Source organism: Elephas maximus, chromosome 4 (genome assembly GCF_024166365.1).
Source record: "Elephas maximus indicus isolate mEleMax1 chromosome 4, mEleMax1 primary haplotype, whole genome shotgun sequence".
In the NCBI taxonomy this organism is placed as follows: Eukaryota; Metazoa; Chordata; class Mammalia; order Proboscidea; family Elephantidae; genus Elephas; species Elephas maximus.
The window spans coordinates 7,857,987-7,883,667 of NC_064822.1; the positions used below are offsets into that span (position 1 = coordinate 7,857,987).

A 25,681-nucleotide genomic window follows, 5' to 3' on the forward strand; every position below is an offset into this window, starting at 1 on the left:
AGAGACCCATGGGCACAAATACACAAACACAGATTAACCCAAAATTCCCCCAAAGGAAGCCAAGAGATTTGGGCTAGAAAGCCAAAGGAAGTGATGGTTTGCTCTGGGCAGTTGTGAAAAAACTAAGTAAAATGCTATTCCTTGTTCGATATTTGGAAGACGTGCATCCAGTAATTTGGCAAACTGGGCTACCCCAGTTTCTGGGTAGAAACATCTGACATTTCAGTGCTTTCTTCTCAATCTTCCTCAATGTGTAGGTCTGAGGCTGAGGGCAGGGATTAGGTAGGTATTGGAGGCATGTTGTGGAGCACACATTTTTTCTCTCAATCACCACATTTCCAAATGCCTATAGAAAATGTCAGGAAAAAATAGCCAAAAAGGTTTCTGAAGTAAAGACTGGACAAACACAAATAGCAGGAGCGCTTTATTTGTCCGTCTGCTCTGACATGCGTTAGAGTCTGATTATGCAATCAAATGCAGGACAAAGCAGGGTGGGTGGCTGGCCAGCTTAACAGGGAAAACACAGGCAAGGCAGGCTTTAAGGCATCGTGTGAGCTCTTTTCTGTAATCCTCCTTTCTGACAGATGCATACATTTGGGAAGGATTTGGGTCCCTCGAGGTAGATGGAATTGAAAACTCTCATGAGGAAAAATGATAAATGAGCAATGTCTATGGTTCACCAGCTTTTCTAGGAAGAGTTGTTTAACAAAAGTAGTGGCCCGTGTTCCACATGAGCTGACTGCATGGCTGCACGTAGGATCTTCAGTGGGGTTTTAGAATACACGCTACCATCAAGGTCACTCTTCTTCCAAATGTACCAAAATTGAGCTGACAGGAACTGAAGCTCTGATGGTGGATGGACCAGTTGAGGGATGGTTTGCGGGCTGTCTTAGGCTGGGTTGCCTTGAGAAGAAAATCTGTGAAGCAAATAAATATAGAGAGAGAGAGAGATTTATATTAAGGAACTGGATCGCGTGGTTGTAAGGGTTGGAAAGTCCCAAATCTGTGGGTCATGATAGAGGCTTCTCCTGACTCAAATAGCTGCAGGAACTGGTGAATCCGATATCGGCAGGTCAGACAGCAGGCCTCTGACTTACAGGCTGTGGAGGCTGAAGAATCCCAAGATTCTCTGGTAAGCTGCTAGTTCAAGTCCCACAAACCGGGGGTCAGATGAGTGGGAGCCAGCTGCAGTATCCAGAGTGAGCAAAAGCCTAAGAGCTTTGCCAGAAAGTCCACCTGTATTGGATGCAGGCCACATCCTCAAAGGAAACTCCCTTTAACTGATTGGCTGCTCAGAACAGATCTCATCATGGGAGTGATTACATCATTACACAGCTACCAAACTACATCGCTACTGCCAAACCACTGAGAATCATGGCCCAGCCAAGTAGACACCCAACCTTAACCATCATAGTGGTTTAATTCCTAGTCAATGCATCTCATGTGCAGCCACCACCCCTCTGTCAGTGGAGGCCTGTGTGTTGCTATGACGCTGAATAGGCTTCAGTGGAGCTACCAGACTAAGACAGACTAGGAAAAAAGGCCTGATGACCGATCATGGGGATAGTGCAGGACTAGGTATAGTTTAGTTCCATTGTGCGTGGAGTCACCATGAGTCAGCTAACCACAACAACAATCAGGATGTGGAGGAACTGAAGCTCTCATCCTGTTGTTGGGAACCTAAAATGGCACAAGCATTTTGGAAAAAGCTTGGCAATCTCTTAAAAATGTGAACATACACCTACCATATGATCCAGCCATCCTACTCCTAGGTGTTTACCCAAGAGAAGAGAATGCATATGCCCATACAAAGATTTGCACACTAATGTTCACTGTAGCTTTATCCATAATAGCTCAAAACTGGAAACTAGTGAATAGACAAATTATAGAATAGCCAAACAATGAATGGAACTCAGCCAAAAAAAAAAAAAACTATTAATACACACTACATGGGTGACTCTCAAAACTCTCAAAATAATTATGTGGAGTGAAAGAAGAAAGAAAAAACAGAGTACATACTGTATCATTTCATTTGTATAAAATTCTAGAAAATGTAGACTAAATCTATAATAACAGAAAGAAGATATACCAGTGGTTGTCTGGGGAAAAGGGGAACAGCAAAGAAGGATTACCAAGAGGCACTAGGGAACTTTTTTGGGTATGGATATGTTCATTATCTTGCCTGTAGTGGTGATTTCACAGCCATGGCATAGTGGTTAAGAGCTATGCCTCCTAATCAAAAGGCTGGCAGTTCAAATCCACCAGGCACTCCTTGGAAACTCTATGGGGCAGTTCTATTCAGAAAGAAAGCCTTTCCCCGGAGCCTGCACCCTTAATTCAGACTTTTAGCCTACTGGACTGTGAGAGAATAAATTTCTCTTTGTTAAAGCCATCCACGTGTGGTATTTCTGTTATAGCAGCACTAGATGACTAAGACAGATACATATGGACAGCGCTGAAGAAAAACCAGAGATTGGAGATTGAGAGACAGAGATTGGAGAAACCCTGAGAGCATGGCCCTGGGACACCCTTTTAGCTCACGAGTGAAGTCACTCCTGAGGTTTACCATTCTCCCAAAGATTACACAGGCCCATAAAACAAAATGAGAATAAAGGGGCACACCAGCCCAGGGGCAAGGACTAGAAGGTAGGAGGGAATAAGAAAGCTGGTAACGAGGAACCCAAGGTTCAGAAGAGAAAGTGTCGTGGGGTTGTTAACCAATGTCATAAAACAATACGTGTACTAACTGTTTAATGAGAAGCTAGTTTGTTCTGTAAACCTTCATCTAAAGTACAATTAAAAAAAAAAGAATCGATGAATGGCTGCAAAGATGGATGGAAGGATGGATGGATGGATGGATGGATGGATGGATGGATGGATGGATGGATGGATGGATGGATGGATGGATGGATGGATGGATGGATGGATGGATGGATGGATGGATGGATGGATGGATGGATGGATGGATGGATGGATGGATGGATGGATGATGGGTGAAGACTCTCTAGTGTGATCACACCTGAGCCTACAGCATCTAAGGTTATATTTCCCCATGACCTGATGTTGGCTTCTGAAATTTCCCCTTGGCCCCTCCTCAGTAGTCATAATGTCCCCAGGCAAGTAGCTCAGACCTCCTGCTTCCCCTTACCAGCATCCACTGGGACCAGCTCACCCCAGAAAAAAAAACCCAGAGCCCTAGTTTAATTCCTGCTGTGACTTCAGGACATTTTCCAGGCCTTTCCAAATCAATATTTCACCTGGAGGATGTTCTACTTTGTCATGGTGCTGTGTGGGGAAAAATGGAAAGATTTTTTCCAGTCTCACACCTTTTTTTTTTTTAAATAAACCCCAGTTTCCCAAATTATAATTAAAAGGAAAATATTAGAGCACAAACAGCATTATGGCATTGAATTGCTGTATTTGGTGGACTTTCCTTTCTAAATCCACATCAGTAGGCAATTTAACAATAGGAGAAATCTCAATGGGGGTTCAATAGATGAAATTAACACAGTGCAAAGCTCTGAACTAAAATATTTCTTTGCCCATGTAATTGCTTGCAGCCACCCTTGTGTAAAAGCCCCCATCAGATTGTAGGATTTGTTGTACGTAAATTGAAGACTAAATGGTTGGTAGCACCTTTCAGCTCTGCAATGCTGGAAATGAGTTTTTTAATAGGAAATTAGATTAGTAATATTTTAGTCAACAAAAATGTGGAAAAATTCTGCATAAAGATGAGAAAATTATTCATGCAAGGAGGCTTTGAGAATCAAGAATGAAAAATTGTTGAAATTTGTAAATGGTTATTCACAAAAGAGTTTCTCTATACTTCTGGCCAAAGTCCAGGGCAGAAAAAAAGATTTTCTTCACACATTTATCACAAGATCCCAACACAATTAATATTCTAGATAATGACAGCACAGTCCTTTCCTCCGAAACTCCCTACAGCTTGTGAAAACCTGAAGTTGAAAACAGCTGTGAGACTATGCCTGTGCCTCCTGCATCCTAATCCGTTGGGTGTGGGCGCAGGTGCTTCTAAGAACATCAGCATATGGCCCCTGAAGGCTGGAGCAGAGCCACAGGGCAGGAAGGCAAGTCTGGGTATCTGGCCTCCTTGCATCAGCAAATGGATTGGGCTGGGTTGTAGGAATCAGGCCTAGGTGGGTCTTTCCTGCAATAGTCCAGGGGTGAGGGGGAATCCACACAGAGCCTCTCTCCTTCCAGGAAGAGTGGTCCTGGAAATCCATATCAGAGCATGGAGCCTCAATAAGAAGGAGAGGGCCAGGGCAGAGAAAGAGAATAGTAATTAAAAGCCAGATAGTGGAGACAGTGTTCTCTAGAGAAACAGAACCAGTGAAATATATAGATGATAGATAGATATAGATAGAAAGAGAGAGAGGGAGATGATAGATAGATAGATAGATAGACAGACAGACAGATAGATAGACAGATGTACGTAGATAGATATTTACCTCAAGGATGGCACACACAATTGTGGGGAGCTGGCAAGTTCAAAATCCATAAGTCAGGTAGGGTGGAGCCTCCTGCAGGCTTGTATCCCAAAATTCACAGAGAAGATTGAAGAGTCAGTGAGTTCTGGCCAAATGACTATTTATAGTCTGGAGACATAACACACCCTAAGGGAAACTCTCTTTCTGTTCTTAAGTGTTCAACTGATTGACTGAGGCCATCCACATTACAGAGGGTAATCTGCTTTACTTGAGCCCACTGATTTAATCCCGTATTTTTTAATTACTTTATAACAGCAACTAGACTAGTGTTTGACCAAACAATTGGGTATCATCTCCTAGCCGTGTTAACACATAAAATTAACCATCACAGGAGCCCTGGGTGCCATGCTAAGAAGGAAGAAGATCGGAAGCTTCATTTTTGGAGACGACACCTAGAAAGATCCTTTGGGCAGGGGCAAATCTAGGTCTTGTGGAATGTGAAACCCATACAGTTAGGGGAGCTCTCTTTAAGAAACTAATAAAAAATTATGAATATACAATTAGGTACAAGGCCTTGGAAAGGGCTTTTCAGGGAAGGGGCCCTGGAACTCAAGCTTCACAAACTACCCTTGAATCTGCCTTTACCCACAAGACATAGATACAAAGAGGGAGGGCACCTTCTATGGAGCCTGTAACCCATGATTGGAGAGAAAACTATACCACATGATTGCTTTTATTCACCAAGGTTGGGTGGTGTGCAGGGAGTAGGGGTCCTGGCATCTGGGGCTGTCAGGGTTCTTCAGAGAAACAGAACCAATAGGATACATATAGAGATGGAGAAAGAGGGAGATTTATTTTAAGGAATTGGCTCAGGTGACTATGGGGGCCAGACAGTCTGAAAATCATAGGGCAGGCTACCAGGTTAGAAATTCAAGTGGGATTTCCATGTTACAGTCTTGAGGCAGAATTCCTTTTTCCCCAGGAAGCCTTGATTTTTTTCTCATAAGGTCTTCAACTAACTAAATAAGGCCCACGCACACCACTAAGGGTAATTTCCCTTCCTTAAAGTCAACTACTTATGAAAGTTAATAACATCTATTAAATGCCTTCACAGCAACATCTAGACTAGTATTTGTTGAAACAACTGGGCACCATAGCCTGGCCAAGTTGATGCAAGGCAACATGCAACCGGCTGGACGTTGCCTTGTTTACCCCTGTTTCACCATTAACAGGGAATGGTTGGTGTGTGAGTTGATAACAGACACAGGTCTTCAAAAATCAGAGCCAGTTCCCTCAAAAATGGCCATTCAGAGAATTGTTCACAGGGAGCAGGAAAACACAGAACTGGGTTGACTCAAGTACCAAAGAGCCTGAGGAAGGGGTCTTTAGACCCCTTCTACTTAAATTTGCAACCCTTTAGGGAAGGTGCTGCTGTGTCCAATGTTAAAATAGCTGAAAGGGAGGGAGAAGTACCCAGTGGGACGGCTCACATGAGAGGGAATTTCAGCAGCCAGGGCTATCGATCAGATCATGCCAGGCCCTTTGTTTAGCTAGCTTTCAGACTGCACTGGCTAAGCATCTTACTATGTTATTGTTGGGAACATTCACTCTATACACAGCCTCACTGTCTACCTACAAATCCTGGCTCTACCACTCGCTAGTCCAAGGACCACAGGTTGACCTTGGAGTTCATTCAATTTAGCACTTTACTAATACGGTCTTTTGTTTTTGAACAAAAAAAAAAATACACTGACTTGTGCTCAGTTTTCACACCTATAAACTAGGAATTATAATACTATCTGTCTCACAGAATTGTACATATTAAGGTACATAAAGGACTTAGAACAGTACAGTAATAAACATAAACAATTATTATTATCTCTTTCTTTTCAATGATAATTATGCAGACCAATAGATTTCAAACAAGGTGTAACTAAGCATCACCTGAAGATAAGTTTGTTTTTGTTTTTTTTAATTTTTATTGTGCTTTAAGTGAAAGTTTACAAATCAAGTCAGTCTCTCACACAAAAACTTATACACAGCTTGCTACATACTCCCAGTTGCTCTACCCCTAATGAGACAGCCCGCTCCCTCCCTCCACTCTCTCTTTTCGTGTCCATTTCCACAGCTTCTAAGCCCCTTTACCCTCTCATCTCCCCTCCAGGCAGGAGATGCCAACATAGTTTCAAGTGTCCACATGATCCAAAAAGCTCACTCCTCACCAGCATCCCTCTCCAACCCATTGTCCATTCCAATCCCTGTCTGAAGAGTTCGCTTTGGGAATGGTTCCTGTCCTGGGCTAACAGAAGGTCTGGGGCCGTGATCACTGGGATCCTTCTAGTCTCAGTCAGAACATTAAGTCTGGTCTTTTTATGAGAATTTGGGGTCTGCATCCCACTGCTCTCCTGCTCCCTCAGGGCTTCTCTGTTGCGTTCCCTGTCAGGGCAGTCATCGGTTGTAGCTGGGCACCATCTAGCTCCTCTGCTCTCAGCCTGATGTAGTCCTTGATGTGGCCCTTTCTGTCTCTCGGGCTCCTAATTACCTTGTGTCTTTGGTGTTCTTCATTCTCCTTTGATCCAGGTGGGTTGAGACCAATTGATTCATCTTAGAAGGCTGCTTGCTAGCATTTAAGACCCCAGAGTCCTCTTTCCAAGCTGGGATGCAGAATGTTTTCTTAATAGATTTTATTATGCCAATTGACTCAGATGTCCCCTGAAACCATGGTCCCCAGACCCCTGCCCCTGCTACACTGGCCTTCGAAGCATTCAGTTTATTCAGGAAACTTCTTTGCTTTTGGTTTAGTCCAGTTGTGCTGACCTCCCCTGTATTGTGTGTTGTCTTTCCCGTCACCTAAAGTAGTTTTTATCTACTAATTAGTGAATACCCTTCTCCCACCCTACCTTCCTCCCCGCTCTCGTAACCATCAAAGAATATTTTCTTCTCTGTTTAAACTATTTCTTGAGTTCTTTTTTTTTTTTTTATAATAGTGCACTTACACAACATTTGTCCTTTTGCAACTAATTTCACTCAGCATAATGCCTTCCAGGTTCCTCCATGTTATGAAACGTTTCACAGACCCATCACTATTCTTTATTGATGCGTAGTATTCCATTGTGTGAATATACCATAATTTATTTATCCATTCATCCATTGATGGGCACCTTGGTTGCTTCCATCTTTTTGCTATTGTAAACAGCGCTGCAATGAACATGGGTGTGCATATATCTGTTCGTGTAAAGGCTCTTATTTCTCTAGGATATATTCCAAGGAGCAGGATTGCTGGATCATGTGGTAGTTCTATTTCCAGCTTTTTAAGGAAGCGCCAAATCGCTTTGCAAAGTGGTTGTACCATTTAAATTCCCACCAGCAGTGTATAAGGGTTCCAATCTCTCCACAGCCTCTCCAAAATGGATTCTTTTGTGTTTTTTGGACTAATGCCAGCCTTGATGGAGTGAGATGGAATCTCATTGTAGTTTCGATTTGCATTTCTGTAATGTCTAATGATCGTGAGCATTTCCTCATATATCTGTTAGCTACCTGAATGTCTTCTTTAGTGAAGTGTCTATTCACATCTTTTGCCCATTTTTTAACTGGGTTATTTGTCTTCTTGCAGTTGAGTTTTTGCAGTATCTTGTAGATTTTAGAGATCAGGTACTGATCAGAAATGTCACAGCTAAAAACTTTTTCCCAGTCTGTAGGTAGTCTTTTTACTTTTGGTGAAGTCTTTGAATGAGCATAGGTGTTTGATTTTTAGGAGTTCCCAGTTATCTGGTTTTTCTTCTACGTTCTTTACAATGTTTTCTATACTGTTTGTGCCATGTATCATGGCTCCTAACATTGTCCCTATTTTTTAGTCCATGATCTTTATCATTTTATATTTAGGTCTTTGATCCATTTTGAGTTAGTTTTTGTGCATGGAGGGAGGTATGGGTCTTGTTTCATTTTTTTGCAGATGGATATCCAGTTATGCCAGCACCATTTGTTAAAAAAGACTGTCTTTTACCCACTTAACTGTTTTGGGGCCTTTGTCAAATATCAACTGCTCATATGTGGATGGATTTATGTCTGGATTCTCAATTCTGTTTCATTGGTCCATGTATCTGCTGTTGTACCAGTACCAGGCTGTTTTGACTACTGTGGTGGTATAATTGGTTCTAAAATCAGGTAAAGTAAGGTCTCCCACTTTGTTCGTCTTTATCCTTATTTATCCGGGGCCTCTTTCCCTTCCATATGAAATTGGTGATTTGTTTCTCCAACTCCTTAAAGAATGTCCTTGCGATCTGGATTGGAATTGCATTAAATGTATAGATTGCTTTTGGTAGAATAGACATTTTTATGATGTTAAGTCTTCCTAACCATGAGCAAGATATGTTCTTCTACTTATGTAAGTCTCTTTTGGTTTCTTGCAGAAGTGTACTGTAGTTTTCTTTGTATAAGTCTTTTACATCTCTGGTAAGATTTATTCCTAAGTATTTTATCTTCTTGGGGGCTACTGTAAATGGCATTGATTTGGTGATTTCCTCTTCGATGTTCTTTTTGTGGGTGTAGAGGAATCCAACTGATTTTTGTACGTTTATCTTGTATCCCAATACTCTGCTGAGCTCTTCTATTAGTTTCACTAGTTTTCTTGCGGATTCCTTAGGGTTTTCTGTGTATAAGATCATGTCATTTGCAAATAGAGATACTCTTACTTCTTCCTTGCCAATCTGAATGCACTTTATTTCTTTATCTACCCTGATTGCTCTGGCTAGGACTTCCAGCACAATGTTGAATAAGAGTAGTGATAAAGGGCATCCTTGTCTGGTTCCTGATCTCATTGGGAATGTTTTCAGGCTCTCTCCATTTAGGCTGATGTTGGCTGTTGGCTTTGTATAAATGCCCTTTATTATGTTGAGAAATTTCCTTCTATTCCTATTTTGCTGCGAGTTTTTATCACGAATGAGTGTTGAACTTTGTCAAATGCCTTTTCTGCATCAATTGATAAAATCATGTGATTCTTGTCTTTTATTTATGTGGTGGATTACATTAATTGTTTTTCTAATGTTGAACCATCCCTGCATACCTGGTATGAATCCCACTTGGTCATGGTGAATTATTTTTTTGATATGTTGTTGAACTCTATTGTCTAGAATTTTGTTGAGGATTTTTGCATCTATGTTCAGGAGGGATATAGGTCTATAATTTTCTTTTCTTGTGGTGTCTTTACCTGGTTTTGGTATCAGGGATATGGTAGCTTCATAGAATGAGTTTGGTAGTATTCCATCCTTTTCTATGCTCTGAAATACCTTAATAGCAGTGGTGTTAACTCTTCTCTGAAAGTTTGGAAGAACTCTGCAGTGAAGTTGTCTGGACCACGGCTTTTTTTTGTTGGGAGTGTTTTGATTTCCTTTCAATCTCTTCTTTTGTTATGGGTCTATTAGTTGTTCTACCTCTATTTGTGTTAGTTTAGGTAGGTAGTGTGTTTCTAGGAATTCATCCATTTCTTCTAGGTTTTCAAATTTGTTTGAGCATAGTAATCTGATATGATTCTTTTTATTTCAGTTAGGTCTGTTGTAATATCGCCCATCTCATTTCTTATTCAGGTTATTTGCTTCCTTTCCTGTTTTTATTTTGTCAGTTTGGCCAATAGTTTATCAATTTTGTTGAGTTTTCAAAAAAAACAGCTTTTGGTCTCGTTAATTCTTTCAATTGTTTTTCTGTTTTCTATTTCATTTAATTCAGCTCTAATTTTTATTATTTGTTAACTTCTGGTGCCTGTGGGTTTCTTTTGTTGCTCTCTTTCTATTTGTTCAAGTTGTAGGGACAGTTCTGTGATTTTGACCCTTTCTTCTTTTTTGGATGTGTGCATTTATCGATATAAATTGGCCTCTGAGCACCGCTTTTGCTGTGTCCCAAAGGTTTTCATAGGAAGTGTTTTCATTCTTATTGGATTCTCTGACTTTCTTTATTCCATCCTTAATGTCTTCTATAATCCAGTCTTTTTTGAGCAGGGTATTGTTCAGTTTCCAAGTGTTTGATTTCTTTTCCCTGCTTTTCCTGTTATTGACTTCCACTTTTATGGCCTTATGGTCAGAAAAGATGTTTTATAATATTTCAATGTTTTGGATTCTGCTAAGGCTTGCTTTATGACCTAACATGTGGTCTATTCTAGAGAATGTTCCATGTGCACTAGAAAAGAAAGTATACTTGGTTGCTGTTGGGTGGAGTGTTCTGTGTATGTCTATGAGGTCAAGTTGTTTGATTGTGGCCTTTAGATCTTCCTTGTCTTTATAGAGCTTCTTTCTGGATGTCCTGTCTTTCACTGAAAGTGGTGTGTTGAAGTCTCCTACTATTATTGTGGAGCTATCTCACTTTCAATGCTGATAGAGTTTGTTTTATATATCTTGCAGCCCTGTCATTGGGTGCATAAATATTTAATATGGTTATATCTTCTTGGTGTATTGTCCCTTTAATCATTATATAATGTCCTTCCTTATCCTTTATGCTGGATTTAACTTTAAAGTCTATTTTGTCAGAAATTAATATTGCCACTCCTGCTCTTTTTTGATTGTTGTTTGCTTGATATATTTTTTCCACCCTTTGAGTTTTAGTTTATTTGTGTCTCTAAGTCTAAGATGTGTCTCTTGTAGGCAGCATATAGACGGATCTTGTTTTTTAATCCATTCTGCTACTCTCTTTCTCTTTCTTGGTGCATTTAGTCCATTTACATTCAGGGTAATTATGGATAGGTATAATTTAGTGCTACCATTTCGATGTCTTTTTTTGTGTGTTGACAGCTTCTTTTTCCCACTTGATTTTATGTGCTGAGTAGATTTTCTTTATATATTGTCCTTTCCTCATATTTGTTGTTGTCGATTTTCTTTTTGCTGAGTCTGTATTTTTCCCTTATATTTTATTTTGATGAGTAGGATAGTTTGTCCCCTTTGTGGTTACCTTATTATTTACCCCTATTTTTCTAAATTTATAACTAACTTTTTTTTCTTTGTATCACCATATCTTCCTCTCCATATGGAAGGTGTATGATTACATTTCTTAGTCCCTCTTTATGATTTTACTGTTGTCTTCTTTTATATAATAACATCGCCATTACCCTGTGTTGGGCTTTTTTTTTTTTAATCTTTTTTTTTTTTGGATTTCCCTGTCTGGGCTGATTTCTGGTTGCTCTGCCCAGTGTTCTAGTCTTGGGTCGATAATTGATATTACTGATTTTCTAACCAAAGTACTCCCTTTAGTATTTCTTATAGTTTTGGTTTGGTTTTTATGAATTCCCTCAACTTGTGTTATCTGGAAATGTCTTCATTTCACCATCATATTTCAGAGTTTCCTGCAATTTTCTAAATATGTCATCCCATTGCTTTCTTGCCTGCATGGTTTCTGCAGGCAGAAACGAGTAGTCCGAGCTTATTCTTATTGGCTCTCCCTTGTAGGTGACTTTTCTTTTATCCCTCGCTGCTCTTATAATTGTCTCTTTATCTTTGGTTTTGGCAAGCTTGACTATAATATGTCTTGGTAACTTTCTTTTAAGATCTACCTTACATGGAGTTCGATGAGCATCTTGGATAGATATCTTCTCATCCTTCACAATATCAGGGAAGTTTTCTGCCAACAAATCCTCAACAATTTTCTCTGTATTTTCTGTTATCCCTCCCTGCTCTGGTACTTAAATCACTCATAGGTTATTTCTCTTGATAGAGTCCCACATGATTCTTAATGTTTCTTCATTTTTTTAAATTCTTTTATCTGATTTTTTTTCAAATATATTAGTACCAAGTGATTTATCTTCAAATTCAGAAATTTTAGCTTCTACTTGCTCAATTCTGCTCCTCTGACTTTCTATTCTGTTATTTAATTCTGTAATTTTATTGTTAATCTTCTGAATTTCTGATTGCTATCTGTCTATGGATTTTTCCAGCTTATTAAACTTTTCATTACGTTCCTGAATAATCTTTCTGATTTCTTCAGTTGCTTTATCTGTGTGTTCCTTGGCTTGTTCTGCGTATTGCCTCATTTCCTTTCTGATATCTTGAAGGGTTCTGTATATTAAGCTTTTGTATTCTGCATCTGGTAATTCCAGGAATATACTTTCATCTGGAAGATCCCTGGATTCTTTGTTTTGAGAGCCTGTTGAGGTGATCATGGCCTGTTTCTTTATGTGACTTGATGTTGGCTGTTGTCTCCGAGCCATCTATAAGTTATTGTATTAATTTATGCTTGCTTACTGTATTGTAGCTGCTTGCTTTGTTTTGTTTTGGTATACCCCTATGGGTTGCTTGAGTGAGCTAGCTTGATTATTTTTGCTTTTGGAGCTCTGGTGTCTTGTCCCCAGCCGGCTAGAGCTGTTATCAGGTATATCACTCTAGGAGTTCATTCACCTTTCTTGTATGAATTCAGCTCAGGTTTCCAGGTAGCTGATATCAAGTGTGCGGTACAGGCTCTGTCCTACAGTTAGAGGGGCAGGGGTGATTGGCGTATATACCCGTATCTGATTGCAGCAGGGGTTCATGCTGTGAACAAGGCAGGGGGCTGAGAACTGACCCCCATGTGTCTCTGAGGAAAACACGTCTCTATTCCCTAGAGCGTGTTGGTGGGTGCGCTCTGCAGAGGGACCATGGGCACCCAAAGTTTTTGTTGTAAGGACTGGAATGTACCAGTTATCCCTGGACCCCTGTCGTGGGTGGCTGGGTGACCCAAGTTGAGCCACCAGTCCTTAGGTCCCTGTTGTGGGTAGGTGAGGACCTTGTTTAATAGGCAAAGCAATGTCAAACGTCAAACACCCACCTCTCCACCACACTGCTGAAATGGTTGGAGTTTGCCAACAAAGGCCTATTCTCCCAAAATAGGCCCATACAGGTCCATGCAGAACGGAAAGGTGCTCAAGGTCCACGGGAGGTTTATGCCTGGACAGGAGCCACTTCTGTCCTGAGCTCCCCCAGTTAGTGGAGCTAGCAAATTATCTTTTCCCCTGAGTTGCAAATTTTTTCCTTCCCCAAGGCTGGGAAGACGGCTCCAGGTGCTCACCAGGGTCTATCTCAGGCCTAGGAAATCTGCTGCTGAAACTGGCTTGGGTGTTGGGGGGACACGGTAAAATATACACAAGTACTTAACCTTTGCCAAGAGTGCCCTTCTCCTCAGGTTCTGGAGGTGTGAGTGGGCTGTGTGGATGCTGCTTCTCCCTGATGAAACTGCGGCCGAATGCTAGAACCAGCCCGCTGCCGCCGCCACAGCCTGCCACTCCAGGAGTGGTGCCTGAGGGCTCCCCACGATTCAGGTCTGGCAACTCCTCTCTGCTTCTGAACAGTCTCTTCCTTCCCCTGCCCCTCAGTTCATTGTCTAAGCTTGCCTTTGATGCTCAGGGCTCCCAGCTTGTCACAAATATGCTCGTTTCAGTTGTTTTTTCGGGTCTTTGTTGTAAAGAGGGCTCTACGGAAGTATCTGTCTATTCCGCCATCTTGGCTCTGCCTCTATCAATGCATCTTGATTGCATGTTCAATCAATATCAGACTGCAACAACTGATAAAAATCTTCTATTTCTTCATCTTTGGCCCTAGTGGTTGGTGCATAAATTTGAGTAATAGTCATATTAACTGGTCTTCCTTGTAGGCGTATGGATATTATCCTATCACCAACAGTGTAGTACTTCAGGATAGATCTTGAAACATTCTTTTTGATGATGAATGCAACACCATTCCTCTTTGAGTTGTCATTTCCAGCATAGTAGACTATATGTTCAATTCAAAATGGCCAATACCAGTCCATTTCAGGTCACTAATGCCTAGGATATCGATGTTTATGTGTTCCATTTCATTTTGACGTGTCTGTCATTTTGTCGTACTGTGGGGGCTTGTGTGTTGCTGTGATGCTGGAAGCTATGCCACTGGTATTCAGATACCAGCAGGGTCACCCATGGAGGACAGGTTTCAGCTGAGCTTCCAGACTAAGACAGACTAGGAAGAAGGACCCGGCAGTCTACTTCTGAAAAGCATTAGCCAGTGAAAACCTTATGAATAGCAGCGGATCATTGTCTGATATAGTGCTGGAAGATGAGCCCCTCAGATTGGAAGGCACTCAAAAGATGACTGGGGAAGAGCTGCCTCCTCAAAGTAGAGTCAACCTTAATGATGTGGATGGAGTAAAGCTTTCGGGGCCTTCATTTGCTGATGTGGCACAACTCAAAATGAGAAGAAACAGCTGCAAACATCCATTAATAATCGGAACTTGGAATGTATGAAGTATGAATCTAGGAAAATGGGAAAAATTTATCTGTTAGCTACCTGAATGTCTTTTTTAGCGAAGTGTCTGTTCATATCTTTTGCCCATTATTTAATTGGGTTCTTTGTCTTTTTGCCGTTGAGTTTTTGCAGTATCATGAAGATTTTAGAGATAGGTGCTGATCAGAAATGTCGTAGCTAAAAACATTTTCCCCAGTCTGTAGGTAATCTTTTTACTCTTTTGGTGAAGTCTTTGGATGAACATAGGTGTTTGATTTTTAGGAGCTCTCAGTTATCTAGTTTTTCTTCTGCATGGTTAGTAATGCCTTGTATACTGTTTATGCCATGTATTAGGTCTCCTAACACTGTCCCTATTTTTTTCTTCCATGATCTTTATCGTTTTAGATTTTATATTTAGGTCTTTGATCCATTTTCAGCTCATTTTTGTGCATGGAGTGAGATATGGGTCTTGTTTCCTTTTTTTGCAGATGGTTATACGGTTATGCCAGCACCATTTGTTAAAAAGACTGCCTTTTAACCATTTAACTGTTTTGGGCCTTTGTCAAATATCAACTGCTCATATGTGGATGGACTTATGTCTGGATTCTCAATTCTGTTCCATTGATCTAAGTGTCTATTGTTGTACCAGTACCAGGCTGTTTTGACTATAGTGGCAGTATAATAGGTTCTAAAATCAGGTAAAGTAAGGCCTCCCACTTTGTACTTGTTTTTCAGTAATGCTTTACTTATCCAGGGCCTCTTTCCCTTCCATATGAAGTTGGTGATTTGTTTCTTCATCTCATTAAAGAATGTCATTGGAATTTGGATCAGAATTGAGTTAAATTTATAGATCGCTTTTGGTAGAATAGACATTTTTATAATGTTGTCTTCCTGTCCATGAGCAAGGTATGTTTTTCCACTTACATAGGTCTCTTTTGGTTTCTTGCCTAAGTGTGTTGTAGTTTTGTTTGTATGAGTCTTTTACATCTCTAGTAAGGTTTATTCCTAAGTATTTTATCTTCTTGGGGGCTACTATAAATGGTATTGATTTGGTGATTTCCTCTTTGATGTTCTTTTTGTTGGTATAGAGGAATCCAACTGATTTTTCTATGTTTATCTTGTACCCTGATACTCTGATGAAATCTTCTATTAGTTTCAGTAGTTGTCTGGAGGATTCCTTAGGGCTTTCTGTGTATAAGATCATGTCACCTGCAATTAGAGATAATTTTACTTCTTGCTTGCCAATCTGAATGACCTTTATTTTTTTGTCTAGCCTAATTGCTCTGGCTAGGACCTCCAGCACAAAGTTGAAGAAGAGCAGTGATAAAGGGCATCCTTGTCTGGTTCCCGTTCTCAAGCGGAATGCTTTCAGGCTCTCTCCATTTAGGGTGATGTTGGCTGTTGGCTTTGTATAAATGCCCTTTATTATGTTGAGGAATTTTCCAGCTATTCCTATTTTGCTGAGAGTTTTTACCATGATTGAGTATTGAACTTTGTCAAATGCCTTTTCTGCATTAATTGATAAATTCATGTGATTTTTGTCTTTTGTTTTATTCATGTGATGGATTACATTAATTGCTTTTCTAATGTTTGAACCATCTCTGCATACCTGGTATGAATCCCACTTGGTCATGGCGAATTATTTTTTTGATATGTTGTTGAATTCTATTGTCTAGAATTTTATTGAGGATTTTTCCATCTAAGTTCATGAAGGATAAAAAAAAAGGTCTATAATTTTCTTTTTTTGTTGTGTCTTTACCTGGTTTTGGTATCAGGGTTCTGCTGGCTTCATAGAATGAGTTTGGGAGTATTCCGTCATTTTCTATGCTCTGAAATACCTTTAGTAGTAGTGGTGTTAACTCTTCTCTCAAAGTTTGGTAGAACTCTGCAGTGAAGCCGTCCTGGCCAGGGCTTTTTTTTGTTGGGAGTTTTTTGATTACCTTTTCAATTTCTTCTTTAGTTATGGACCTATTTAGTTGTTCTACCTATGTTTGTGTTAGTTTAGGTAGGTAGTGTGTTTCTAGGAAATCATTCTTTTCTTCTGGGTTTTCAAATTTGTTAGAGTACAATTTTTCATAGTAATCTGATATGATTCTTTTAATTTCAGTTAGGTCTGTTGTAATATCGCCCATCTCATTTCTTATTCAGGTTATTTGCTTCCTTTCCTGTTTTTCTTTTGTCAGTTTGGCCAATGGTTTATCAATTTTGTTGATTTTTTTCAAAGAACCAGCTTTTGTTCTTGTTAATTCTTGCAGTTGTTTTTCTGTTTTCTATTTCATTTAGTTCTGCTCTAATTTTTATTATTTGTTTTCTTCTGGTGCTCGTGGGTTTCTTTTGTTGCTCTCTTTCTATTTGCTCAAGTCATAGGGATAATTCTTTCATTTTGGCCCTTTCTTCTTTTTGTATGTGTGCATTTATTGATATAAATTGACCTCTGAGCACTGCTTTTGCTGTGTCCCAAAGGTTCTGATAGGAAATGTTTTCATTCTTATTGGATTCTCTGACTTTCTTTATTCCATCCTTAATGTCTTCTATAATCCAGTCTTTTTTGAGCAGGGTATTGTTCAGTTTCCAAGTGTTTGATTTATTTTCCCTGCTTTTCCTGTTATTGATTCCCACTTCTATGGCCTTATGGTCAGAGAAGATGCTTTGTAATATTTCAGTGTTTTGGATTCTGCTGAGGCTTGCTTTATGACCTAATATGTGGTCTATTCTAGAGAATGTTCCATGTGCACTAGAAAAGAAAGTATACTTGGTTGCTGTTGGGTGGAGTGTTCTGTATATGTCTATGAGGTCAAGTTGTTTGACTGTGGCCTTTAGATCTTCCATGTCTTTATAGAGCTTCTTTCTGGATGTCCTGTCTTTCACTGAAAGTGGTATATTGAAGTCTCCTGCTATTACTGTGGAGCTGTCTACCTCACTTTTCAATGCTGATGGAGTTTGTTGTATGTATCTTGCAGCCCTGTCATTCTGTGCATAAATATTTAATGTGATTATATCTTCCTGGTATATTAGCCCTTTAATCATTATATAGTGTTCTTCCTTATCCATTATGATGGATTTAACTTTAAAGTCCATTTTGTTAGAAAATAACATTGCCACTCCTGCTCTTTTTTGATTGTTGTTTGCTTGATATATTTTTTCCATTCTTTGAGTTTTAGTTTGTTTGTGTCTCTAAGGTGTGTCTCTTGTAGGCAGCATATAGACGGATCATATTTTTTAATCCATTCTGCCACTCTCTGTCTCTTTCTTGGTGCATTTAGTCCGTTTACATTCAGGGTAATTATGGATAGGTATGAGTTTAGTGCTATCATTTTGATGTCTTTTTTTATGTGTTGTTGACAGTTTCTTCTTTCCCCTTAATTTTTTAGCTGAGTAGATTATCTTTACATATTGTCCTTTCCTCATGTTCGTTGTTGTCAATTTGTTTCTGCTGAGTTTCTATTTTTTTCTTGTATTTTATTTTGATGAGTAGGATAGTTTGTCTCCTTTGTGGTTACCTTATTATTTACCCCCATTTTTCTAAATTTAAACCTAAATTTATTTCTTTGTATCACTGTATATTCCTCTCCATATGGAAGCTCTATGATTACGTTTCTTAGTCTCTCTTTATTGTTTTAATGTTGTCTTCTTTTTAGATAGTAACATTGCTGTTACCCTGTTTTCAGTTTTTTTTTTTAAATCTTGCTTTTTTGGGGGGGGTTTTCCCTGTGTGGGTTGACTTCTAATTGCTCTGCCCAATATTCTAGTCTTGGGTTGATACCTGATATTATTGATCTTCTAACCAAAGAACTCCCTTTAGCATTTCTTGTAGTTTTGGTTTGATTTTTACGAATTCACTAAACTTCTGTTTATCTGGAAATGTCCTAATTTCACCTTCATATTTTTTTTTAATTACACCTTTATTTTCACCTAGCTCAAACTAAAATGACCATTTCCCTCAATTCTGAACATAGGTAAAAACCACTGCAGTATTTTCACACCTTTGGCTTTGTCACTAATAGAAATAAGATATTATGAACATTCTCCTATGGGATTACACTTTTTTTTTTTTTTAACTTTTATTGAGCTTCAAGTGAACGTTTACAAATCAAGTCAGACTGTTACATATAAGTTTATATACACCTTACTCTGTTCTCCTACTTGCTCTCCCCCTAATGAGTCAGCCCTTCCAGTCTCTCCTTTCGTGACAATTTTGTCAGCTTCCAACTCTCTCTATCCTCCCATCCCCCCTCCAGACAGGAGATGCCAACACAGTCTCAAGTGTCCACCTGATATCATTAGCTCACTCTTCATCAGCATCTCTCTCCTACCCACTGTCCAGTCCCTTTCATGTCTGCTGAGTTGTCTTCAGGAATGGTTCCTGTCCTGGGCCAACAGAAGGTTTAGGGACCATGACTGCTGGGATTCCTCTAGTCTCAGTCAGACCATTAAGTATGGTCTTTTTGTGAGAATTTGGGGTCTGCATCCCACTGATCTCCTGCTCCCTCAGGGGTTCTCTGTTGTGCTCCCTGCCAGGGCAGTCATCGGTTGTAGCCGGGCACCATCTAGTTCTTCTGGTCTCAGGATGATGTAAGTCTCTAGTTCATGTGGCCCTTTCTGTCTCTTGGGCTCTTGGTTATCATGTGACCTTGGTGTTCTTCATTCTCCTTTGATCCAAGTGGGTTGAGAGCAATTGATGCATCTTAGATGGCCGCTTGTTAGCCTGTAAGACCCCAGACGCCACATTTCAAAGTGGGATGCAGAATGTTTTCATAATAGAATTATTTTGCCAATTGACTTAGAAGTCCCCTTAAGCCTTAGTCCCCAAACCCCCGCCCTTGCTCCGCTGACCTTTGAAGTATTCAGTTTATCCCGGAAACTTCTTTGCTTTTGGTCCAGTCCAGTTGACCTGACCTTCCATGTATTGAGTATTGTCCTTCCCTTCACCTAAAGCCATTCTTATCTACTAATTAATCAGTAAAAAACCCTCTCCCACCCTCCCTCCCTCCCCCCTCATAACCACAAAAGTATGTGTTCTTCTCAGTTTATACTATTTCTCAAAATCTTAAAATAGTATACAATATTTGTCCTTATATAATATTTGTCCTTTTGCCTCTGACTAATTTCACTCAGCATAATGCCTTCCAGGTTCCTCCATATTATGAAATGTATCAAGATTCGTCACTGTTCTTTATAGATGAGTAGTATTCCATTGTGTGAATATACCACAATTTATTTAACCATTCATCCATTGATGGACACCTTGGTTGCTTCCAGCTTTTTGCTATTGTAAACAGAGCTGCAATAAACATGGGTGTGCATATATCTGTTTGTGTGAAGGCTCTTATTTCTCTAGAGTATATTCCGAGGAGTGGGATTTCTGGGTTGTAGGGTAGTTCTATTTCTAACTGTTTAAGATAACACCAAATAGTGGGATTTCTGGGTTGTATGGTAGTTCTATTTCTAACTGTTTAAGATAACGCCAGATAGATTTCCAAAGTGGTTGTACCATTTTACATTCCCACCAGCAGTGTATAAGAGTTCCAATCTCTCCGCAGCCTCTCCAACATTTATTATTTTGTGTTTTATGGATTAATGCCAGCCTTGTTGGAGTGAGATGGAATCTCATCGTAGTTTTAATTTGCATTTCTCTAATGGCTAATGATCGAGAGCATTTTCTCATGTATCTGTTAGCTGCCTGAATATCTTCTTTAGTGAAGTGTGTGTTCATATCCTTTGCCCACTTCTTGATTGGGTTGTTTGTCTTTTTGTGGTTGAGTTTTGACAGAATCATATAGATTTTAGAGATCAGGCGCTGGCCGGAGATGTCATAGCTGAAAATTCTTTCCCAGTCTGTAGGTGGTCTTTTTACTCTTTTGGTGAAGTCTTTAGATGAGCATAGGTGTTTGATTTTTAGGAGCTCCCAGTTATCTGATTTCTCTTCGTCATTTTTGGTAATGTTTTATATTCTGTTTATGCCTTGTATTAGGGCTCCTAGGGTTGTCCCTATTTTTTCTTCCATGATCTTTATCGTTTTAGTCTTTATGTTTAGGTCTTTGATCCACTTGGAGTTAGTTTTTGTGCATGGTGTGAGCTATGGGTCCTGTTTCATTTGTTTGCAAATGGATATCCAGTTATGCCAGCACCATTTGTTAAAAAGACTATCTCTTCCCCAATTAACTGACACTGGGCCTTTGTCAAATATCAGCTGCCCATATGTGGATGGATTTACATCTGGGTTCTCAATTCCGTTCCATTGGTCTATGTGCCTGTTGTACCAGTACCAGGCTGTTTTGACTGCTGTGGCTGTATAATAGGTTCTGAAATCAGGTAGAGTGAGGCCTCACACTTTTGTCTTCTTTTTCACTAATGCTTTGCTTATCTGAGGCTTCTTTCCCTTCCATATGAAGTTGGTGATTTGTTTCTCTATCACATTAAAAAATGACATTGGAATTTGGATCGGAAGTGCATTGTATGTATACATGGTTTTTGGTAGAATAGACATTTTTACTATGTTAAGTCTTCCTATCCATGAGCAAGGTATGTTTTTCCACTTAAGTAGGTCCTTTTTAATTTCTTATAGTAGTGCTTTGTAGTTTTCTTTGTATAGGTCTTTCACATCTTTGGTAAGATTTATTCCTAAGTATTTTATCTTCTTGGGGGCTACTGTGAATGGTATTGATTTGGTTATTTACTCTTCGATGTTCTTTTTGTTGATGTAGAGGAATCCAAGTGATTTTTATATGTTTATCTTATAACCTGAGACTCTGCCAAACTCTTCTATTAGTTTCAGTAGTTTTCTGGAGGATTCCTTAGGGTTTTCTGTGCATAAGATCATGTCATCTGCAAATAGACATAATTTTACTTCCTCCTTGCCAATCCGGATGCCCTTTATTTCTTTGTCTAGCCTAATTGCTCTGGCTAGCACTTCTAGCACAATGTTGAATAAGAGCGGTGATAAAGGGCATCCTTGTCTGGTTCCTGTTCTCAAGGGAAATGTTTTCAGGCTCTCTCCATTTAGGGTGATACTGGCTGTTAGCTTTGTATAGATGCCCTTTATTATGTTGAGGAATTTTCCTTCAATTCCTATTTTGGTGAGAGTTTTTTTCATAAATAGGTGTTGGGCTTTGTCAAATGCCTTTTCTGCATCAATTGATAAGATCATGTGGTTTTTGTCTTTCGCTTTATTTATATGGTGGATTACATTAATGGTTTTTCTAATATTAAACCAGCCTTGCATACCTGGTATAAATCCCACTTGGTCGTGGTGAATTATTTTTTTGATATGTTGTTGAATTCTATTGGCTAGAATTTTGTTGAGGATTTTTGCATCTATGTTCATGAGGGATATAGGTCTGTAATTTTCTTTTTTTGTGATGTCTTTACCTGGTTTTGGTATCAGGGAGATGGTGGCTTCATAGAATGAGTTGGGTAGTATTCCGTCATTTTCTATGCTTTGAAATACCTTTAGTAGTACTGGTGTTAACTCTTCTCTGAAAATTTGGTAGAACTCTGCAGTATAGCCATCTGGGCCAGGGTTTTTTTTCGTTGGGAGTTTTTTGATTACCGTTTCAATCTCTTTTTTTGTTATGGGTCTATTTAGTTGTTCTACTTCTGATTGTGTTAGTTTACGTAGGTAGTGTTTTTCCAGGAATTCATCCATTTCTTCTAGGTTTGCAAATTTGTTACAGTACAATTTTTTGTAATAATCTGATATGATTCTTTTAATTTCAGTTGGGTCTGTTGTGATATGGCCCTTCTCGTTTCTTATGCAGGTTATTTGTTTCCTTTCCTGTATTTCTTTAGTCAGTCTAGCCAATGGTTTATCAATTTTGTTAATTTTTTCGAAGAACCAGCTTTTGGCTTTGTTAATTCTTTCAATTGTTTTTCTGTTCTCTATTTCATTTAGTTCAGCTTTAATTTTTATTATTTGTTTTCTTCTGGTGCCTGATGGATTCTTTTGTTGCTCACTTTCTATTTGTTCTAGTTGTAGGGACAGTTCTCTGATTTTGGCTCTTTCTTCTTTTTGCATGTGTATATTTATCGATATAAATTGGCCTCTGAGCACTGCTTTTGCTGTGTCCCAGAGGTTTTGATAGGAAGTATTTTTATTCTCGTTACATTCTATGAATTTCCTTATTCCCTCCTTGATGTCTTCTATAACCCAGTCTTTTTTCAGGAGTTTGTTCAGTTTCTAAGTATTTGATTTCTTTTCCCTAATTTTTCTGTTATTGATTTCCACTTTTATGGCCTTGTGGTCTGAGAAGATGCTTTGTAATATTTCGATGTTTTGGATTCTGCAAAAGTTTGTTTTATGACCTAATATGTGGTCTATTCTAGAGAATGTTCCATGTGTGCTAGAAAAAAAAGTATAATTTGCAGCAGTTGGGTGGAGAGTTCTGTATAAGTCAATGAGGTCAAGTTGGTTGATTGTTGTAATTAGGTCTTCCGTGTCTCTATTGAGCTTCTTACTGGATGTTCTGTCCTTCTCCGAAAGTGGTGTGTTGAAGTCTCCTACTATAATTGTGGAGGTGTCTATCTCACTTTTCAGTTCTGTTAAAATTTGATTTATATATCTTGCAGCCCTGTCATTGGGTGCATAAATATTTAATATGGTTATATCTTCCTGGTCAATTGTCCCTTTTATCATTATGTAGTGTCCTTCTTTATCCTTTGTGGAGGATTTAAGTTTAAAGTGTATTTTGTCAGAAATTAATATTGCTACTCCTCTTCTTTTTTGCTTATTTTTTGCTTGATATATTTTTTTCCATCCTTTGAGTTTTAGTTTGTTTGTATCTCTAAGTCTAAGGTGTGTCTCTTGTAGGCAGCATATAGACGGATCGTGTTTCTTTATCCACTCTGAGACTCTCTGTCTCTTTATTGGTGCATTTAGTCCATTTACATTCAGCGTAATTATAGATAAGTAAGTGTTTAATGTTGTCATTTTGATGCCTTTTTATGTGTGTTGTTGACAATTTCATTTTTCTACTTACTGTTTTGTGCTGAGACGTTTTTCTTTGTAAATTGTGAGATCTTCATTTTCATAGTATTTGACTTTATGTTTGCTGAGTCTTTACATTTTTCTCAGTTTTTATTTTGAGTTATGGAGTTGTTATACCTCTTTGTGGTTACCTTAATATTTACCCCTATTTTTCTAAGTAAAAACCTAGCTTGTGTTGTCCTGTATCGCCTTGCTTCCCTCTCCATATGGCAGTCCTATGCCACCTGTATTTAGTCCCTCTTTTTGATTATTGTGATCTTTTACATATTGACTTCAATGATTCCCTGTTTTGAGCATTTTTTTTTAATTAATCTTAATTTGTTTTTTCGATTTCCCTATTTGAGTTGATATCAGGATGCTCTGTTCTGTGACCTTGTGTTGTGCTGGTATCTGATATTATTGGTTTTCTGACCAAAGAATTTCCTTTAGTATTTCTTGTAGCTTTGGTTTTGTTCTTGCAAATTCTCTAAGCTTGTGTTTATCTGTAAATGTCTTAAATTTGCCTTCATATTTGAGAGAGAGTTTTGCTGGATATATGATCCTTGGCTGGCAGTTTTTCTCCTTCAGTGCTCTGTATATGTCATCCCATTGCCTTCTTGACTGCATGGTTTCTGCTGAGTAGTCTGAACTTACTGATTCTCCCTTGAAGGAGACCTTTCTTTTATCCCTGGCTGCTTTTAAAATTTTCTCTTTATCTTTGGTTTTGGCAAGTTTGATGATAATATGTCTTGGTGTTTTTCTTTTTGGATCAGTCTTAAATGGGGTTCGATGAGCATCTTGGATAGATATCCTTTCGACTTTCATGATGTCCGGGAAGTTTTCTGTCAGCAGATCTTCAACTATTCTCTCTGTGTTTTCTGTCGTCCCTCCCTGTTCTGGGACTCCAATCACATGCAAGTTATCCTTCTTGATAGAGTCCCTCATGATTCTTAGGGTTTCTTCATTTTTTTAAATTCTTTTATCTGATTTTTTTTTCAGCTATGTTGGTGTTAATTCCCTGGTCCTCCAGATTTCCCACTCTGCATTCTAATTGCTCGAGTCTGCTCCTCTGACTTCCTATTGCTTTGTCTAATTCTGTAATTTTATTGTTAATCTTTTGGATTTCTGCATGCTGTCTCTCTATGGATTCTTGCAACTTATTAATTTTTCCACCATGTTCTTGAAAAATCTTTTGAGTTCTTCAACTGTTTTATCAGTGTGTTCCTTGGCTTTTTCTGCAGTTTGCCTTATTTCATTTCTGAGGTCATCCCTGATGTCTTGAAGCATTCTGTAAATTCGTTTTTTATATTCTGTATCTGATAATTCCAGGAGTGTATCTTCATTTGGGAAAGATTTTGATTCTTTTGTTTGGGGGTTGTAGAAGCAGTCATGGTCTGCTTCTTTATGTGGTTTGATATCGACTGCTGTCTGCGAGCCATCACTAAGATATTGTAGTGATTTTTTCTATGTTTGCTCACTGAGTCTTTTCTTGTTTTGTTTTCTTTCAATATACATGGATGGGCTACTAGATTGTGCTGTCTTGATTGTTGTAGCCCTTGACTTACTTATGACCTATTACCAGCTGGTTAGGGCTGTTGCCAGATATATATGCCTGAGTCTATTCACTGTTCTTGTGTAGAATCTGATTTTGGGTCATCAAGTGTGTGCTGCACCCTAACACCTATCCACCTTGAGAAGTAGTGGTGATAGTTGTGTGCACCAGATTCTATTAACGGCTAGGGTTCACACTCCGGGGGGGGGCAGGATGCTGACAGGCTTCCCCCAAGTGTCAGTGAGGTAGGTGTGTCTCTATTCTTAAAGCACCTTGGTGGGAGGGCTCTGCAGCTGTACCTTAGGCCCCCAATGCAAGTACCTCTACTGATTGGTAGGTATTACCCTCCTTAGACCCCTAAGGCAAGAGGCTAGGTGGTCTGGGGGGAGCTTCAGCCCTCAGTTCCCTGTTGTGGGTCAGTTAGGGTTCTGTTGAATATGCAGAGATATCAGACCTGGGAACCTTTTTTTCCAGTAAATCCGCTAAAAAAAATGCAGTCAGATCCCTATCA

At 39.1% G+C, this 25,681-nt stretch overlaps 1 protein-coding gene across 1 annotated transcript in view; it reads right to left on the reverse strand.

Moving 5' to 3' along the window:
• Positions 1–874: 874 nt before the first annotated feature.
• Positions 875–25,681, reverse strand: part of PARD3 (par-3 family cell polarity regulator) — an 870,612-nt gene continuing 845,805 nt past the window's right edge. The window contains exon 25 of the mRNA XM_049885016.1: positions 875–917. Within this exon, the coding sequence (XP_049740973.1) occupies positions 890–917 (28 nt within the window). The 3' untranslated portion in view covers positions 875–889. The remainder of the gene's footprint in view (positions 918–25,681) is intronic.